General features: G+C 33.7%; 1 protein-coding gene across 2 annotated transcripts in view; it reads left to right on the top strand.

Annotated features, from left to right (window-relative positions):
* The window catches only part of LOC136025303 (calcitonin gene-related peptide type 1 receptor-like), a 264,444-nt gene that overhangs the window by 134,422 nt on the left and 114,664 nt on the right, over positions 1-15,358 (top strand). For both annotated transcript variants that reach the window (XM_065701203.1, XM_065701204.1), the window contains exon 6: positions 1,325-1,451. In XM_065701203.1, coding sequence (XP_065557275.1) covers positions 1,325-1,451 — 127 coding nt within the window. The remainder of the gene's footprint in view (positions 1-1,324; positions 1,452-15,358) is intronic.

The following is a 15,358-nucleotide window of genomic DNA, read 5'->3' as shown; positions in this document are numbered from 1 at the left end:
GGAATTTAGCAGTGATAATGCAGTGCACACGAGTTTTAAACTAATTAGTGATTTTCTTACAGGTCCTAAAATGACTACAGCCACTCCAGTTTTATGCCTTGCTTCATTGTTCGTGAAGATTAAGAAGTTTCCAACGCTGAGCAGTTTCTTCACGTTTCTCAGCCATTGCACTTCTTAGGGGAATGTCTAGCCAGTAGCGAGTCATCTCCTTTTTCGACTGTAGTACCTCAAACAGCTGTGCTGGCGCTCACACGTTTTCATATCCGATTTTCCATTGTACATTCTTTTTAAAAGTCAAACCCGTTTGGCTGGTACAGGCGTCGTCACCGGAAAAGTAATCCCGCTTACTTTTTTTCCTTTTATGCTTCTTTTGCAGGCTATATTTTCTTAGGGAATTTCACCGCTGGTTTTTGAGGTTGGTTGGCAGGCCCACTGCCTATCCTCTGTTGTTATAGGCTTAGGACGGTCACCACCAGAATAATAATATTCGAGCTGAAGGCGGAGTTTGTTACTGCGGGCTGTTTAATCCAAGCCTCTCTTGAATGTGAAGGTGGGCTACCTATCGCTTCTTCAATCCACTATTTTACATTCAAGTTTAATATTCCTGAAGAATTCAGAGTGAAAATAATCGTTAGAAACAGCCACCCTCGAGGTTTTTTTTTAGGCGGAGGATCTGAAAAGCCAAAAAAAGATTTAAGAGCCATTACTTCCATGGTTATCTTTCTTTTTTTCTATAAGAGTGTTTCCCAAGGGCGTTTTCAATTCCAAAAATATGAAAACCATTGGTACCAGTCTCCGCCCGATCAATTTTTTGGTGGCTCAAGATGCAGATCCCTTTACCTTCCTACCTTTTTTGTCAGTAAGCATAATAATTTAATTTTTTATGTTATAAAGAACACACGTCTCTGCAAAAAGACAGGAGCTATCACGCCTTAGCATCTATGCTTAGCTTAGTCCAAAGGAAAAGGAAAAAATATTGATTTTCTGCCTCAGCCCCCCCCCCTCTCTCAGACCCCCTCTTTATTCATCCGAAGTTTTATTGAGATTTAAATAATTTTGGCCTAAAAATGTACTTATTGAGCTAGCAAGCACACATATCCTTCCTTACATTAGCTCTGAATCAGCGTTCCTCCTCCGTAATACTTGAAACGAATTAAACCTCACTCTTCATAGTTTACGGAGTATAATGTGAATCAAATGTCATTTTTGATTTGTTTAATAACAAACTGAAACTCTATATTCCTTTTATTTCGTATGGAAGACTTGACTTTTTTGGAATGAATGCGGCACTGTGCTTTTTTTGTGATTTACTTTTATTTTTCAGATCATTGAGATGCACACGAGTAGAAATACATAAAAATCTTTTTACTGCATTTGCAATTACGAATATGATGTTCCTGGTATGGCACAGTGCGATTGTTCCAGATGCTGATTTGCTTCTTAAAAATCCAGTAAGGCTTTCGTATTTACTTTTTGAATGAATGGATAAGACATCAACTAGGGAAAAAGACATTAACTATTTATCAAAGTGACCACAATTATTGTAAAAAAGCAAACTTACGAGTCATAGCAAAGGCACGAGTCATGGCAACTTTAAAGGGGGCTTATTTGATGTAAAATAATTAGTTCTAGGGTTGTTTTATTGGATGTAAGTGTCTTTAAGCCAACTGGCTCCTTCCCGTACCCTTTAATACCCATGGTCACTATCGTACACCACCTCCCAACTTACATATGAGACCATACCTAATTCATAGCTTCCTACTATGCTCAAAATAGTCAAAACGTGGAATAATTATGCAACCAGGAATGGCACGAGATATGCAATGTAGACAAACGGCCAAAAATCTCAAATTACGCAAATAGCCCGAAATTCCCAGATAAATTTTTGAAAAAATAAGGTGAGGAAGTCTGATCACTGCCCTCCATTTATTTCCATATTTTTAGAGGTCATTGAGGCCTGTAGCCAAGGAGACATAATAAAGTCTTGTGAATGAACGAGGGAGTATTGGGTAGTCCTAAAATTTACTGAACCACTTTCTATCTACAATATGTTTGTTAACCCGTGGATCCCTGGACCAAGATTATGGAGTAACTTTGGCTTCAGGGATGATATTATTCACGTAGCTTAAGAGGCAAGGGCCTTAAAGTAACTACACATTATTTAAAGATAGGTTCTAGCAGAAAAAGCTTGTCAGATCTAAGGAAAAGGTCTAAGGTTCAAAAGAAAGTGTCTTCTCCAAATGGGTGGAAGCTTCTCTACACTTTCACTACCAATAATTGCAGGATTTGTAAACAATTTTTTTAGGCCCTGACGTGAAAAATGGCTAAACCTCAAAGGTTGACTCCAATAGAGCTCACCCTTTCCCATGTGGAACAATCTGAGAACAAAATTAAAACAATTAATTCTGAGAGCATTGCCAACGATGTACAACTAGTTTTGCTTCAAAATACACTTTGCCAGATGGTCAAGTACCCTAACAGTCTAAACATATCAACGTGAGTGTCATTAAAAAACATCTCAAAATTCCAGATCACCACATCCATCACCACACACTTACAAATACCGCCAACGACAGTAAAAAAGAAGAAGCAGATTCAATGTTGGCCAAAGTTATATCAATTGTAGGGGTTTTACTCCCACAGTCTTATCTTAAGCAAACTAATGGACTGTTGACCTGTCTCATGGAAAGTAACAACTTTGAAATCGATAATAGAAGGGATCAGATAATAGTAAACAGCAACATTTACTCTCTTGTTGATTTGATCTTGGATTTTGTTACAAATCGTAAAAGGCCTCTATCACTTGACGGCCACCGCCTCTTAGACTATTTAAACTCTTCAAACTTTTCCAAAACCCATTTTACCAATCGACCAATTTCAAAATGTCTAATTGAAAGTGCAACAAAACACAATCGAACAACAAGCAAAAGAGGATGATGAAGATTTGAAATCAGTCTTGGAAAATACTACTATATATAGTAATAGTAGTAATAGTAGCAGCAGTAACAACAACTTTGATGGTACTTTAAACGATTTGACGACACTGGGAAATTGCAACAAGAGAAAATGTTTTAAATAACATTCAACTCACTACCATTACCAGTTTGTGTTCAAAATGGTAGAACGTTCTTAGAAAAATATTGGTGATTTAGAAAATCTAATTTGCCCTAGTACACTTATCAAGGCTACGGGATTTCAAAATTTTCTAGCAAAACAATATCCAAAGAATGGACCAAAGTACATTTTCCATCAAAATCAAAGGATTAGTGGTAGCAGTCTTTTGGCTCTATACAAGACTCAAAGGCATAATATTAAACCGTATTGGTACATTTTACTTGCAATTCGCGTCTTTAGTAGATATACGTTAGCCATTCCTCTGAAAACAAAAAGAGATGAAGAAGTTGCAAAAACTGTTAGAAACTGTTCTCGACCAAAATTATTACAGAAAAATCCAAACGGATGGAAGAAGTGAATTTTTCATTCCACAAGTAAAGAAATTATTGCAGAAATATAATACAACGCTTTGTCAAAGTAATAGTCCAATAAAGGCTACAATGCCCAAGCGATTGATCAGAATCATTCAACTTCTCATTTGACGATATTTTAAGCTCCAAAACACTGCTTCTTTTATTCGTGACTTGAATAAAAATATGAAAATTTACAATAAACGTCCCCATCGATCTCTATCCAAGCCTATTCAACTTCTGTTTCATCGAGTCGACGACAAGAAAACTGATATTTTACTCAATTAATATTCAAAAGAAAATGGAATAAGAGAAGAGAGGCAATCCTCTGTTGATGACACGATTCGCATCACTCGAACTACAAACGGTTTCAAAAAGGGTAACGATTTCTGTCCCACTGATGCCTTATAGGCTAAACCTGTGATCTATCATCTACGATATTTCAAAGTTGAAGAGATTCTTTGAGGTTTTTATTATTATGAACTTCAAAGGATCAACGATAGTGGAGTCTATCAAATTGAAAAAATTTAAGGACTAGGACTCATAGAGACATGTGACAGTTGTTAGTTCGTTGGCTAGGATACAACACTGATTTTGATTCTTGGATAGTCACTGAAGACATATATAACGTCAAATCCTAAAGGCTTCTATGTGACACTCATGTTCAATGTGTCTGATCCCTTCTATAATAGGCTACATAAAACAAGCACATTTTGGACTAATCTCTCTCCTACCATCAAATTTGTAGGAAACTATGAAATTTCCCTGAAAAAAAATTTTGACCTACCATAAGAAAGTTAGAAGTCATGATCCCAATGTTCTAAAATTGAAAGCATTAAAAAAAAGCTGTAAAAATTATACTGGGGACGTCCTATAATACTTATGATGAAGGTTTGGCTAGACTTGAACTCACTACATTGGAATTACGACGTCACTTCCTTACCATGAACTTTGGGCACGAGTGCCTTAGTTCTAACTATCATCGACGTCTTCTTCCCCCTTCAAAGAAAACCCCTTCAATCCATCTTAATACAAGACTTAATGCTCGTAGAGCTCCAAGTACCCAACTTGACTTATGTCCCCAAATGTTGACCCTGAGGTACAAAAAACTCTTTCGTTCCCTATTTTATTTCGCATTTTAATAATTGATTTAACTTTGTAACTATGTTTATCCCTTAACATTTGTTTTATCATTATAATTGTTCTGACATGCTTATGCTAGCTTGTGTGCTATTTTAGCCAATAAATCACATTCTATTCTATGATTGGTTGTATCCCAGCGAAGAATGTGTGCAACATTTTGATGCAAGTTGACACCTCTTCGTCTCTTATTGACCACATCGGGAAAATCCCCGAAAAGCCTATTTCCTGGCTAATCTTAATTTCCATTGACCTTCAAAAAGCGTTTGACCTTGTTAACCACAATATCTTAATTGAGAAATTAGTTAGCGAGTTAAATATCGATCCCTTACTGGTAAAATTGGTTGCCTCCTTTTTAACAAATAGATCGCAGGTGATTAAATACCAGAGCCATTACTCAAACCCTCTCCCTGTCTCCAATGGCGTACCCCAAGGTACTATCCTAGGCCTCCTTCTTTTTTCAGTTATGATCAACAGCCATACGAAGGAAATTCCTGACCAAAGGAAATTTGTTGATGACCTAACGATTGTTGAAAGTTGCTTCAGAAATTTAGTATGCGGCCCTATGAGTATCCTCAATGAAATTGGAGGTGAGGCTCTGGACTCAGACATGACAGTAAACCCCTCTAAATCCATGATAATGCCGAACTGTTTTCTCAAATCATCGCCCTGTTTTCTTAATCCTATCCCTCCTGAAATTTATGTGTCCTCGTTTAAATTACTTTGTGTAAAAATTTGTTCAAATTTAAAGTGGGATATCCACGTTAAAGACATCATCCATAAAGATAATGTGTCTATCGCCCTCTTTAAGCTCCTAAATAAATATAGCGTCCCCTCCTCTCACTCATTAAGGATGTACACGTCTTTTGTCTGCCCGCATCTTGAATATGCTTGTCCAGTTTGGCACCCTGGCATCTCTCGTGAAGAATCAGACAAAAAATGAGTCAATCCAAAAAAGAGCCTTGGGAATAGTTTTCAGAGAAGGCAAAGTGCTTTGTTCTCTGCTCCTAAAAAAAACTAGTTTGGGAACCCTTGAGCGAAGAAGAGTGTCGTTGTGCCTCTGTTTGTCAAAAAATGCAATAAAGCACCCTCGGACGGCAAGTATTTTCCCCAAACGTCACTTCCCATCCATACTACGACTGCCTCGAGCTATTTCTGAGCCCATCCCAGTTTTGTCCCCCATTCGCTGCGTTACTTCCACATATGAAAAAGCTTTTGTCCCATTCATCACAGAAAAAAATAAGTAAAATATCCAACTAATTTCCCCTTTTTTTCTATTGCAGTGTTTTTTTCTGACTTGTATTTTGTTCAAGTTTAGTTTGACTGGCCTTTATCTTTTTAACTGTTTAATTAGTTTATTAAAGTTTATTTATCGACTCATAATTTATTATTCATTATGATTTTTATTTTCCGTTGTTGTTTTTTGCATTGTTAATGCAACCATGTATTATGTCTACTCCGAAGTCCAAATTCGGCCCTTTAAAGGTTTGTGATAGAGATCTTTTTGAAATAAATATCTTATCTTATACCCAACAACAAATATACTAGCATGAATGATTTGTGTCGTGCAGTCAATAGAAGAGTCTTCACTCGCAAGAATGGTACCTTCTAATTTTACTATTGTATAAATTAATTGGAACTCTGTCAATTGACACTAAGAATAGAACTTGGTGATTTTCGGCAATCATAAAGGGTTTGGCTGTGGTTACGTGTTGTTTTTGACCCATTAAAGATGGCTAATTAGAAAAATACATTCGTTTGTCCCGATATTTATTGTTGTGCTGCTACTCTTATAACATAACAATTGGGTCAGGGAATGGACTATAAAAGGGATTGCATGTCAAATTCAAATAATGGCATCTATAGTCTTGTTGCTTTTCTAGGCTATTTCACTCTGCACTAATCTTGGCGAAGCATACTTACATTTAAGACCAAAGTTAATATTTTTGGAAGCACTTGATCGCCCGTTTCAATGTTTTCTGTATTGACGTAACGTTGTTTTGACCTTAGTCGTTTTAGGTTTCTGTTGTGCTTTCTTAAATCTATTCCATTTTTTCTCTCTTTTTTCCCTATTTTTTGCAGCCAAATACGACACTTTTATGTGTGTCTCTTTGGGAAATAAATATGTCAAAATCATCATAAGGACTAGTCACTAGCTTTGTGTTCTTCTAACAATGATATGTGCAGAGATTTTGGATCCTCTCAGCCTACCCTGCAAATTCTATTGTAGAGTCCCCATATCATTACCTTCATTGAAAGCAAAATTGTTCAAAATTGGAAGAGAGTGTAAGATTTTTTACCAAAAGCTGCGGGTTTCCTGCGCTATTGTATTTTTTTTCGGTATCGGACCTATACCTACAAAGAATTATTCAACATTTACACGGTCAGCCTTTGTCTGAATGATTTCAGAGTGGAAAATGCTCTCTCACTTTTGTATAACATGGATTTTAGTTCCCAAAGAATAAAGCGTGCTAATATTATTTGTAAATTTGTTCAAATTTACAAAATTTGTAATTTTGTAAATTTGTAAATTTGTTAATAATTGTTCAATATAATAACAAAGAAAATCTTTTCGTTTTCTAAATAGATTTAGTTTAGATTGCTTTTTCTGCGCGTAAGTGATCATCGTAGTCGGTAATAACTAGCGGTGGTAGATCACTTGAATTCACCCTGAATTGATATTGAAGCAAAAATATTTTGTACAATATAGAGTAACTTCACTCTTATTGTGTCTCTTTGTTCGGTCGTTAATACTTTTCTCACTCATACTACGAGATTCACGTGTTCCTACTTAATTATTTGATGAAAAATATCATATTAAAGTTTCAATTGAATCATTAATCTCTGTAACAGTCAAATTAAAACCTGTAAGCTCAAAGTCATAATCCCCATTGTCTTCACAACGATGATGTAAAAACCATGCTCTCTTGTTGTTCCAACAACGGAAATGTAGATGAGATTCTTATTCCCGAATTTATTTAAAGCTAGGGTGATAACAGTCTCTTAGAAATAAACTAAAACTCTCTGTAGGTTTTTTTTTGTAATTATGCCTGGATATGTATTTTTCCCTGAATAGAAAAAAATATATCATAGCGAAATACTTATCATTTTGAAAATTGGAGCACAGGAATCTTCTGGTATGAGAGTCAAAAACTTCCTCAATACATGCATTACAATTTTTTGATTGGAACTGCATATCCTACATATTGCTTTCGTGGATTGCATAATCTGATTTCTCATTATATCCTTCTGCAATAGAACAGTTCTCACGGGACCAGTTGCCCAATATATGCATACATAGAGGGCATATGTGGAACATCTCTTCACTATTGAATCTCAAAACAATGTTTACAAACTAACTAGCGCCCCAAAAAAACTTTTTTCTTTTACACTTAACATCCACTTAAAGCAATCACCAATTGGCTCACTGGGAAGGTACAGAGAGAGATACGGAGAGGACTAAACGACTGATAAGTAACTAAAGTATCTATACATAAGGAAAGCTTTAATTAAATAGAAGCATTATTATTTAAAACTGAAACAAAAGCAAATATTTCATAGTTTTTTCCAAGGGGCCCTAACTCATTGCCTTTAATATACTTCAAGATCACAGTTAGCCCATCATGTAGTCTAGATTTATATATCATTTTCATCTTCGCTTCAATACTTAATTGTTCCTCCAACTTCAATCTGCCCAATGATATCACAATTCTGCCAAACATTTGCTCCCACTCAAAAGATAGTCGGCAACCCTTTGCAATTTCCACTGAAACGTCGAAAAAAAAACAAAGAAAAACATAAAAATATCAAAAGGGGAAGCGCAAAATTTTTATAAAATCAAGATAATTAATCTATATATCCTTCTAAACTATTAAAATAATTTTAGAAGTACCGAAAGAGCTATTTTCCTATATTCGTTCCAGGACCTGAAAGGGTATTACTACTGCTTAAATTATATTTGTCAGACCTTGGCCTATGGAGCCCCAATGTACAAAAAAACTATTTAAAAATAATGGAATCTTTATGCTTTATAGGTGATCCGTATTTTTCAAGCTAAACAAAAAAAAAAATACAAACACTCATATACATAATGATAAGAAACAATTTAATTAAATAACGGAAAAATTCACTTTTAAGAAACAGTTTCCAAAAAATAGTTTTTCAAAGAAAAGAAAAGTGCGATATTGAAACCTAAAACAAACAAAAATCAACAAAACAAACAAAATTAAGCCATATACCTGTTAAACTTAAAATAAACATAAATTGTCATGTTATAAATGAAAGCCAAAGTGAAAAGGTATAAAAAGGTATTTTATAGTCTGTCCTATAGCCGGAAATGAAGCCATATACTTTGTTGAACTTAAGATAAACAAAAATTATCATAGTATGAATGAGAGCCAAAGTGGAAAGGCATAAAAAGGTAAAAGAAATTCACGCTTAAAAATAATAAATATGACCTTGAATAAATAATTGAGAATTAAATGAATAGAAATGAAATTTAATAATCAATTCAAACTTCAAACGAAAGAAATTTCGTACCAATAAGTGTAACTCAGTAAAGGCAACCTAAAGGCAAACCTGAAACTTAATAAAGGCAAGATTGCACTGAAAACATTGTGTACTTTGAACATTTTTTTCTTTTTTGTAGAACAAGAGCCAAAAAATTAATTGTAAATGAATTAATCAGAGCTGTAATCTAGTTTAGGGAGAAGAAAAAATGCTACAATAAAAATATTTCAAATTTCAAGTTAGTCTTGTTATTGAAACGGACATGCCAGTACTTTTCCTTCTGGTTCTACAGAAATTGACGCTTAAGTAGAATTTTAAAATAAACAACACTAAAATTTTAAACAATCTGTTTTGTTTGCTGTAACAATATTTTGAATTGACCGTTCGTTAAATAATTGCTAAATTGATTCCTCATATTCTTGAAAGAAGCATCTTTAAAAGATGGACTAGCTTTATTCTAGATTTTTTAAGTATATTAAACCAAAATCAAACAGTTCGTAGTAAACAAAACTCTAAATAACGGAATTTTTGTGCTAAAAGATACATCAAAAGAATTGGATTTTTATGCTGATTTTAAATATATAAGTTTCATCAAATTTAGTCTTTGTCATCAAAAGTTACGAGCCTGAGAAAATTTGCCTTATTTTGGAAAATAGGGAGAAACACCCCCCCTAAAAGTCATAGAATCTTAACAAAAATCACACCATCGCATTCGGCGTATCAGAGAACCCTATAGCAAAAATTTCAAGCTCCTATCCACAAAAATGTGGAATTTCGTATTTTCTGCCAGAAGACAAATCACGGTTGTGTGTTTATTTGTTTGTTTGTTTTTTGTTTTTTTTTCTTTTCCCCAGGGGTCATTGTATCGACCAAGTGGTCCTAGAATGTCGCAAGAGGGCTCATTCTAACGGAAATGAAAAGTTCTAGTGCCCTTTTTAAGTGACCAAAAAAATTGGAGGGCACCTAGGCCCCCTCCCACGCTCATTTTTTCCCAAAGTCAACGGATCAAAATTTTGAGATAGCCATATTGTTCCGCATAGTCAAAAACCATAATAACTATGTCTTTGGCAATGACTTACTCCCCAACAATCCCTGGTAGAGGGGCTGCAAGTTACAAACTTTGACCAGTGTTTACATATAGTAATGGTTATTGGGAAGTGTACAGACGTTTTCGTAGTTGAGGGGAGGGGGCTATGTGGGAGGATTTTTTCTTGGAGGAATATGTCATGGGGGAAGAAAAATTCAATGAAAAGGGCGCAGGATTTTCTAGCATTACTATAAAAAAAAAACAATGAAAAAATAAACATGAAAACGTTTTTTCAATTGAAAGTAAGGAGTAGCATTGAAGCTTAAAACGTACAGAGATTATTACGCATATGAAAGGTTCTAAAAACACTTTAGCATAAAGAGTGAGGTATTTAGGAGGAGATGAATACCTCGCTCTTTATGCTAAAGTATTTTTAGTAATTTTAACTATTTATTCTACGGCCTTTCTGATTCAGTGGTCATTCTTAAAGAATTGGGACAAAACTTACAATTTAGTGTAAAGAGCGAGGTATTAACGAGGGTAAAAACCCCCTCATATACGTAATAAAAATATAAGAATAAAAAAGTTTGTTACGTAAGTTAATTCTTAAGTTACGTCTATTTTTTACTAATAAAAACGTTCGTTAAAAATTAAAAGTTCTAGTTGCCTCTTTAAGTAGCCGAAATATTGGAGGGCAACTAGGCCTCCTTCCCCACCCCTTATTTCTCAAAATCGTCTGATCAGAACTAAGAGAAAGCCATTGAGCCAAAAAAAAGAATTAATATGCAAATATCATTTTAATAGTTTATGTGCGGAGAGCCAAAATCAAACATGCATTAATTCAAAAACCTTCTGAAATTAAATAAAAAACTAGTTTTTTTAACTGAAAGTAAGGAGTGACATTAAAACTTAAAACGAACAGAAATTACTCCGTATATGAAATGGGTTGTCCCCTCCGCAATCCCTCGCTCTTTACGCTAAAGTTTGACTCTTTGCCACAATTCTACTTTTTAAAACAATCAAAAGCTTTAGCGTAAAGAGCGAGGGATTGCGGAGGGGACAACCCATTTAGAAAAAAAGTTCAATATTTGCTGAAGGTATCAGTGATAAAGCAAACATAATACAATAGCTATTGCGATAATCTTGTAGTGAGTTAACAGAGGAATTATGAGCTCCTTAAAAGAGTGAACTTTTGGGGCCTGAGTTAAATTGGATTTACTAAAAATACCGTAGATCTTTACTCATCAAATTACGAGTGAATTGAAAGATATTGCATAGTAGACTATCTCTATTCAAATAGATCTATTCAAAGAGCTTAGGCCAAACAATTACACTTAAAAAAAGACTTGTTCAAAAAACTCCCATTGAAAAAGTGAAAATGATGACCCAAAAATAAATTTTTGGATCCATGACAATCCCGTTTGTAAGAAATATTTCATTGGGTGTACTTTTTCAGGGGGTCATTATCGTTCTCAAGTATTGTTATATGAATGTTAAACTTTGAGGGCATAAGGCTGGGAAGTTGTTACTGAATTAAATTAAAGATTGTTTATATGTTTTTTTTGTTATCTATGTGATTTTTGTTTTTCTGTAATTTTCTATATATAAGTCAAATATACAATCATCATTTGCAAACATTCGTCATATACAACCAATGGGTTTCCCTAATGGCTGTTGAAAGATGATGTAATTGCTGTTTTTGTTAATAAATTTATTATTAAATTTATTATAAATGAGCGAGGATGCAGGGTGTTGAGAGGGGGGAGTAGTAGTTTATCGTAAATTTGTGACATTTTTTGACCAAATAATTCGTAGTAACAAATTGTATGTAAAGTATAAGATTCGATAAACCGAAGGTGTAAAAAACTAAATTTTAACAACAATTATTGAAGTAAAATCCATAAACAAAGTAAAATTCTTAGATTGATTCCATATCTATCTTCGATATATATATAAATAAATTGTTTGTTTGTGTGTCTGTCTGTCTGTCCGCATATGACGTCTGAATTATTTCATCATATACCAATTCAAAACGAATGTATTCAAGCCGAAGTAGCTGAGTTGGTAAAGCGTAATGTTCCAGGTTCTAGGACCGAGAGGTTCCAGGTTCGAACCTTGGCTTTAGCATTAATGCAAAAGAAGAAAAAAAACTAAAAAAGGTAAAAACTACAAAAAAATAAAAAAGGAAATACTAAAAAAACTAAAAAAGCGAAAAAACTAAAAAAAAACTAAAAAAAACTAAAAAAGAAAAAACTAAAAAAAGGCAAAAACTACAAAAAAAGCTAAAAAGAAAAAAAACTAAAAACTAATAAAAAAAACAAAAAAACAAAAAACTGAAAAAGAAAAAAAACTAAAAAAAGGAAAAAAACTGAAAAATAAAGGAGAAAAAGAAAGCTAAAAAAATAAAAATGAAAATAAAAAAAACTAAAAAAGGTAAATGTATTCAAGCCGAAGTAGCTGAGTTGGTAAAGCGTTATGTTCCAGGTTCTAGGTCCGAGAGGTTCCAGGTTCGAACCTTGGCTTTAGCATTAATACAAAAGAAGAAAAAAAACTAAAAAAGGTAAAAACTACAAAAAAAATAAAATAAAATATTAAAACAACTAAAAAAGCTAAAAAACTAAAAAACTAAAAAAAGGTAAAAAATTAAAAACTAAAAAAGAAAAAAAAACTAAGAAAAAAAGGTAAAAACTACAAAAAAAACTAAAAAGAAAAAAAACTAAAAAACTAAAAAAAGGTAAAAACCAAAAAAAAACTAAAAGAAAAAAACAAAAATTTATTTCATCATATACCAATTCAAAAAACGAATGTATATACAGACCGGGACACAGGGAATATAAATGACGACCGAAAAGAAATTTTGGTCGTCAAATTTTGGCTCACTCAAAGAGAAATTACAGACTGGGACACCGGGACACAAATGACGACTGGGACGTGTGTGTCGACTGACGTCATGTTTGTGTGTCGACTGACGTCATGTTTGTCGACTATAAATGACGACTGGGACACAGGGACACAACTGCAACGGGGACGCCGGGGGCACAGGGGGGATATATAAATGACGATGGGGACCCAGGGAATGTTCGATTAGCAATCACCATCAACAAAGCTCAAGGGCAATCATTAGAATAATGAGGTATAGATCTGAATACGGATTGTTTTTCTTATGGACAAGTATATGTTGCATGTTCAAGAGTCGGTAAACCTGACAATCTGTTTATATGTACAGACAATGGGACAGCGAAGAATGTCGTATATTCGCAAGTTTTACGTAGTTAAAAACATGTATATATATATATATATATATATATATATATATATATATATATATATATATATATATATATATATACATATATATATATATATATATATATATATATATATATATATATATATATATATATATATATATATATATATATATATATATATATATATATATATATTCACATTTGGGACACAGGGACACAACTACAATGGCGCGTAACTAATATGGCGCGTAACAACTTACGCGCGCGGTGGGGCTTGGGGGGGGGGCGAAGCGCCCCACCAACTAGGTGTTGGGGTGGCACGAATCGCCACCCCAACAGCTAGTAAATAATAATAATAATAATAATAATGTATTTATCACCCACTTCACAAAACAGAGGTTAAAAGGAGTAAATACAAAAGAAAAATAGCAAAAGTAAAACAAGAAACAAATTTAATCACATACAGAAAAAAGACGGATAAGGCGATGAAAACATCCTAGCCTATAAAGCGCTTCAATAGCTTGCTTGGCAGATAATTTTTCGAAAACACCAGTAATATCTGGCGCACGATACTTTTTAACCAGTTTTGTATTCCGGTAAGAACGAGGTAAGATATAGGTAAGATAGGTAAGAACGAGGTACGAGGTAAGAACGGTAAGATATATGCACCAATTAGGAATCTTAAATCTTTTTGTCAAAAGTTATTAGTCTACAAAAATTTTTGTGATTTTAGACAAAAGATTTAAATATCCCCCCCCCCCAAAAAAAAAACGGTGAGATCTTGATAGAAGTCATTCAATTAATTTCATGTCTGACAGTCCCAAACCTACTTTCTAATAAAAATTTCAGTAATGTTTTGAGGAAGGAGAGTTAAGCATGCTTATTTGATTTTTTTTTTCCAAGGATGATTCCATCGAACCTGTGATTTTTAAACCAACATCTGTAACATTATACCGTTGCACTCAATAATTTGTGGTTTAGCCATACACCAAGTACGATTTTGATATCGATTAGATTTTTTTGCTTAGAGAACGATCTAAAATATTTAAAAAATAGGAACAAGTTCTGTTTTACAGAAGGAGTGTTAAGGATGCTTGTTTGATTTTTTTTTCCAAGTATGATTGCATCGAACCTGTGATTCTAAAACCCACAACTGTAACTTTATACCGTTGCATTCAGTAGTTTGTGATCTAGCCATACACCAAGTGCGATTTTGATATCGATTAGATTTTTTTGGCTTAGAGAAAGACCTAAACGTACTTAAAAAATGGAAACAAGTTACGTTTCAAAGGAGGAGTGTTAAGCATGATTATTTGATTTTTTCCCAAGGTTGATTGCATCGAACTTATGATTCTATGTACTTTATCTGAAAGGCTCATTCACACGAAAATTTTAAAGTGTTACCTTTATTGCAACTGCGGAGATCACCTTACAGCAAACTGGCGCTTTGTGGCATTTTGCATCAAAAATCAACCATTTTGGCAAAGCGACAAAAAAAATTTTTAGATCAAATTATGAGAAACCCTAGTGGCATAATTTATCCAATTGAAATATCAGTTATAAATGTGTGTAAATTTTAGCAACAGCTACTAAAACAGAACTCAGTGAATTTTTCGGTTGGAGGGGTTGGTTAATTTTCCAAAATTTTATTGTTAAACTCCTATTCAAACTTTTCATGAAAGTTGCTCCGGATGAATACGATAGATATTATGGATTTAACCTTGTGGATATAACTTAAGAAAAAGAAAATGGATTTAGCCTTCAAACCTCCTTCATCTGGTGGAATATACATGAGAATGAAAACAAGATTCCCCTCACAATAAAGTTTCCCTCTTATTTTGGAAACGACAGTTTGTAACGGAAACGTTACAAACGTTACAGAAATATTTTTACGAATCAGACAAAAATATACAAAACAATTAACGGAATGAGTGGGGTTCAACCTTATCTAAGATTTAATAATTTAA

The sequence above is a fragment of the Artemia franciscana genome, chromosome 3, assembly GCF_032884065.1.
Source record: "Artemia franciscana chromosome 3, ASM3288406v1, whole genome shotgun sequence".
Taxonomy (NCBI): Eukaryota; Metazoa; Arthropoda; class Branchiopoda; order Anostraca; family Artemiidae; genus Artemia; species Artemia franciscana.
This window is presented reverse-complemented; position numbering and strand designations above follow the sequence as displayed.